At 37.7% G+C, this 5,619-nt stretch overlaps 1 protein-coding gene across 1 annotated transcript; it reads left to right on the top strand.

The window, feature by feature from the left end:
• Nucleotides 1-385: 385 nt before the first annotated feature.
• Nucleotides 386-4,196, top strand: LOC134854398 (uncharacterized; the record flags this gene model as incomplete). Its single annotated transcript, XM_063871023.1, is given in 2 exon segments — nucleotides 386-575; nucleotides 3,834-4,196. Coding segments are annotated over 2 exon segments (377 nt in total), but the record flags the coding sequence as incomplete, so codon positions are not given.
• Nucleotides 4,197-5,619: the final 1,423 nt, after the last annotated feature.

Raw genomic sequence — 5,619 nt, 5'->3', positions numbered from 1 at the left:
TTACTACCAGATTTATGTTCGAGATTTCTTATATTTGAACGACCAGAGCTGATACTTCTGAGCAAAACTCACCAACTAATCAAAGTGGCGTTGAAGTTGCATGCAGGGCCTCCTAATTGTCCGCATCAATATTTAGTGAATTTGCGAGACATCCATGCTTGGTCATTTCTCTGTTCTTTACTGCTGAAAATTGTATTTTTTGGGTCTTTCAATAATTGTACAAAGCTCAAAAAAGTAATTTAATTGAACTAATAAAAATTTTGACAGCAATTATAATGAGCAAGGTTAACCAAAATTTTTTCAAATCAAACCCAAATCAAACGCGCGTTCTTGAATATCCTAAATCCCTCCCTGAGGTTATCTCAATTTGTTCATTTTGCTGCAGACCAGTTCACTTCCTACATTCCTCTGGGGGTGATTGTGGGTCAAGTGTTGCTCATTTTCCTGCTGGTGTTCTTCACAGAAAAGTTCTTCGTCCACAGAGACCATGGCCACTCGCTTCCCAAACACACCGAGAGGTTCTCTGCTCTCAAAGCCATGGAACTCACGAGTAGCGCTGTCCCACGCAGGAACTTGTGAGTACTTTTCGTGTTAAATGAAAAGTATGTGATTTGGGTTTCATTATCACTAGCCTTCAATTGTGATAGATGCTGAGGTCCATAGAAAGGTCTGGTGCTTTCAATCAGATTATCTAATTTCCCTCAATTTATCCATTTATCTCAGTTACTAAGCTAAGATGATAAAAACGTATTGAAGTGCTAACAGATGATTCATTCAAGGTTTTTCGCAGAACTCGAATTACTTTTAACTAGTACACATCTAGTACATATATAATAAAAGAAAGAAGTTTGTGAGTGTGCGTGCGTGTATATGTTTGTTAGGCGACCAAACTTCCAGGATTAATCGCACGACCGTGAAAATTAGATCTAAGTGCACATGAATACGAGAAGTGATATGGGCTATTGGATTTCTTAAAATTCGCTCAATTTCCCTTCAGAAGGGTAAAAAGGGTGGGGCGATGGAGTTACGTGACTTCTACGTTTCTCTCGCATTTCATTTTCACAGTGTTGGTTCTTATTGTCAGAAAACACGAATGAAACCTGAAATTTAATTCGATTTTAGCTACATTTTTATGGTGCAATTCATTTTGCGAAGTTCGGGTCTAAAATTTTATCCTAAAGCGGATACAACTCACCTTCAGGGACATTTTGGAGAACAGAATTTTTTGAGAGCCGAATTTTATCGTATTACGATCTCTGGTATGAGAAAGCTCCATGAAGACTGAGGTTCCACTTTTCATTTCTCGTATGTAGTTTTTCTGTATCACAAGTGTTTGCTTCGACTCCGAGTATGTTTCACTGTGTATGTGTCAGACGGGGCCTAGGAAATTAGACGATAAGCAAATTAGACGGATGCTACAAAAACGAAATTAGACGGAGTTTATTTCTTACAGATCTGGCATTTTAGACGAAAGGGAAAGGGCCAACAAAAATTTTTCTTAAGAGTCAAGCTTCACAAATACAAAAAGAACATAAAATGTCAATACCTATCAAAACAATTAGTTTAAATGAACATAAAATCTCAAATCTGAATATTACAGGAGAGTTTTGAATTGAATAAATTATGCATGATTGACTTGTAAAGTTTTTGGCCACCGAAATTGAACTGTTGTCTACAAACAATTTTATTTTTCTAACGCAATTTGTGTGCAAACAAAGTTAATTTCTCTCACTTTCGTCTATTTTCTCACAATTGCATTTTTGCAAAACCGTCCAATTTCCTTTTAAGTACCTCCGTCTAATTTGCTTATCGTCTAATTTCTCAACCCCCGTGTCAGACAGTGCTCAATATGTGTGACATTGTTTGTCATTACACTTGCAATTAGCAACTGTCGTCAAATTGAGTACGGGATTTTTTCCTTTATTATACTCTAAAACACTTGATTCACTTCTGGTTTGTTTTGATGATCTCAAAATAAATTAAATAAAGAAATTGCATACACATTGATCTGTGACTTTTTATTCCTAATGCTTAAAATTGTCTCAATTTTTCTCAAAAGAATAGTTTTTTTTTGTTTTTTTATTGGATGAAAATTATATATTAATTGTTTTGTTTAAATGGAAATTTAAAAAAGCCAAAATGATTTTGTCATTGTTTTTTTGTACAATTAACAAATTTTATGTTAGAAAAACTGTAATTTTTTTGGCTGAAGTATTTTTTGACTCAACCTTTCAAAGTAGCATCAATTGTTCAGATTGAGCATTTTTGTTTCTTTTGAGAGCAGATTTATATGATTCTACCCATTTAAATAAACCTGCTCGCATTAAGGTTAAGTAGGCTAAATATTCGATTCTATCGGAATTTTATGCTAGTTTTGTTAAAAATTATTATCGATTAAAGCTACCAAAATTAATTTTTAAAAGGATTAAAAATTCATTGAAATTGAATAAAATGTTGTAATTGAATAAAATGTTCTATGAATATTCATAATTTGGGGTAAATAAGAGAAATGATTTTTTTTTCAATTTTGGCCGGAATGGCAGTCAAATCATTGAACAATTGGTTTTTAAGGCTTGCAACTGATTTATTTCGAAATTTCGTAAAATCTGCTGAAAGCATATTCATTTAAGATACTGCTCAGAATGAATCGATGGTTAACTGGATAGTCTAAATCTCCTATTTTACGCGGGTCAATGACAAAAACTTATGGGTTCCTTTAGAAAGAACTGTGAATTATTTTTTAAAATTTTTGACTTTGGATTAAAAAAACCTTCTTTTTGCATTTTTAAGTTCTGATTTTGTTTCTGTTGGCTTTATTGCCACCGTTTGTTATTTTGTTTTTTTATTGAGTTCTTTGTGATATTTTCCTACTAGTTTTTCTACTGAATAGTCTAAAGCTACTGATATTGGCATAATTTACTTTAAGGTTTGTTTTAAAAAAATGAAAATCAAACAATCCATTCCTGCTTCAGTATGTTTAAGCAACATTTGAAAAAATACATATCAGAAAAAGTTTTAATATCAGAAACATAGATTTTGTAAGCAACCGTTTTGTATGAAAATTTTGGGATGTTTTCTGTTTTTCTTTCATACTTTTCCTAATCCTTCTTGAGGTATGTTTTTTCTTTTGCTTATTTTATAATTTAGAGGATTTTGAACCCCCATGGACTTTATTTTTTGGAATTTCTTAGAGTTGACAACATTTTTGCAAACCTTGATGGCGACCTTTTTTGTACAGCCAATGAAGCTAAATCAGATTTTAAATAATTTTTGCTGCATTTTAATGCCTGTTAAATGAAGCATTGGGAGAGGCTCATTGAGATTCGCATTGATTTTCGTCTATCGACTGCAAAACAGCAAACATTTTTGTTGATAAAAGGGTTCTGATTCCACCTTAGTTCAACCAAGGGGTGCGGGCCAAAAGAGAGAAGTGGTTGCGTCTCCTCCTCTCAATCGAAAGGTCGGAAGCTCGAGGCCCATCATGATCCAATCTTATTGCATGAGGGTGAGGAAACATAACCTCATCCAGCAAAATATCCAAAAATGGGCACATAGATTTTAAGCAGGGCACAACATGGGTTCTCCGTGAAAAGCTGAACACTAGTATGTTGTTCCTTTCCCTTGAGATAAATAGTCTGAGTCCCGCTTATGTACTATGTCTTACTATGCCTGGTCGGTGAGTATAAACTAGATTTGAGTAGGGGTTCGAAAACAAGGCGACGAATCTTCCCTCCGTTTGAAAACTGCCCTCGTTGAAACCATGAGTCCGCTCTTGCTAGACAAGTTTAATTTTAATTCAATGAGATTCCTTTTAATTCAATTCTTGGTTGTAGAAATGATGACTTGAACTATGGGACAGAGATACATCAGCAGGGGGGCGGGGCAATGGGTGGGGGCACTTATTCCTCCGACAGAGACAGAGACAGAGACAGAGACAGAGTAGACTACAGAGGTCATGCTGGTCCAGTGAACTACCACACATATCAGACGGTGACAGGCGGCAGCGGCGCCATCATTTGAGTGCAGGGCATTGAAAAGAGAGAGAGAGAGAGAGAGAAAAAGGAAGAATTAAATATAAAGTATATCATAGTCCCACTTTGTAATGACAATAACTTTATTTATACTTTTTGCCCATTAATTTATCACATTTCAAAGATTACTGAATTTTTAAGCCTTGAAACAAATTTTAAACTATTGATGACTTTTTGCAAACTTTGCAGACTGTTTAAAATTAAACAATTCAATTTTCGCGCTATAAACACCCTACTTTGCAAAAATTTACTCCCGGGCTGAGGTGCTCGACTCATGATTCGACCGAAACGGTCGAACGATGTCCGTTTTCAACTTTTTCAGTCGAACGGTGTCCGATTTCGACTTATTGGGTTGAACGATGCCCGTTTTCGACTTTGTTCGACTTAACCGTACATGTTCGACTTTGTTCGACTTTATCGGAATTTTTTCGCTTTTACCAGGAATTAGCTTTGCTCGCGCGGCGTCAAGGATTACTTTCTAATTGAATTTAGCATATGGTATTTATTGTAATACTTGATATAATTCAATTTTGGGGGGGACCTGGGTCGAGATCGCGGATTTATGTTGCGACCATTTCGACTCAAAATGTGTATCTTGCGACCATATCGACTCAAACTGGGTATGTTGCAACCATTGCGACTCCAAATGAGTATGCTGCGACTTTGCGCGACCGAAGAAACTTTAAGCGACTTTTTGCAGCCCAAACAAGATATGTTGCTACTTTGCGCGTCCCAAATAAGGTATGTTGCGACCATTGCGACTCAAAATCGGTATGTTGCGACTTTGTGCGACGGAAATATTTGCGCGACTTTGCTCGACCCAAAACAGACATGTTGCGATTTTGTGATTCGACCCTGTTCGGCTCTATCGACCCTATTCGACTCATGATTTGACCCGGCTTGACCCATGATTCGACCCTGTTTTTCTCATGATTCGACACCGTTTGACCCATGATTCGACCCCGTTCGACCCATGATTCGACCCTGTTGGACCCATGATTCGACCCCGTTCGACCCATGATTCGACTCTGTTCGACCTATGATTTGACGCTGTTCGACAAATGATTCGACCCTGTTCGACTCATGATTCGACCCTGTTCGACTCATGATTCGATCCTGTTCGACTCAGGATTCAACCCTCTTCGACTCATGATTCGATCCTGTTCGACTCATGATTCGGCGTGTTCGACTCATGATTCGACCCTGTTCGACCCATGATTCGACCCTGTTCGACTCATGATTTGACCCTGATCGACCCATGATTCGACGCTGTTCGACCCATGATTCGACCCTGTTCGACCATGATTTGACCCTGTTCGACTGATGATTCGACCCTGTTCGACTCATGATTCGACCCTGTTTGACTCATGATTCGATCCTGTTCGACTCATGATTCGACCGTGTTCAACTCATGATTCGACCGTGTTCGACTCATGATTCGACCCTGATCGACTCTATCGACCCTGTTCGACTCATGATTCGACCCTGTTCGACCCATGATTCGACCCTGTTCGACTCATGATTCGACCCTGTTCGACCCATGATTCGACCCTGTTCGACCCATGATTTGTCCCTGTTCGACCCATGA

Source organism: Symsagittifera roscoffensis, chromosome 1 (assembly GCF_963678635.1).
Source record: "Symsagittifera roscoffensis chromosome 1, txSymRosc1.1, whole genome shotgun sequence".
NCBI classification, from domain to species: domain Eukaryota; kingdom Metazoa; phylum Xenacoelomorpha; order Acoela; family Convolutidae; genus Symsagittifera; species Symsagittifera roscoffensis.
Note: the sequence above shows the minus strand (reverse complement) of the source record. Positions and strands in the feature narration are given on the sequence as shown.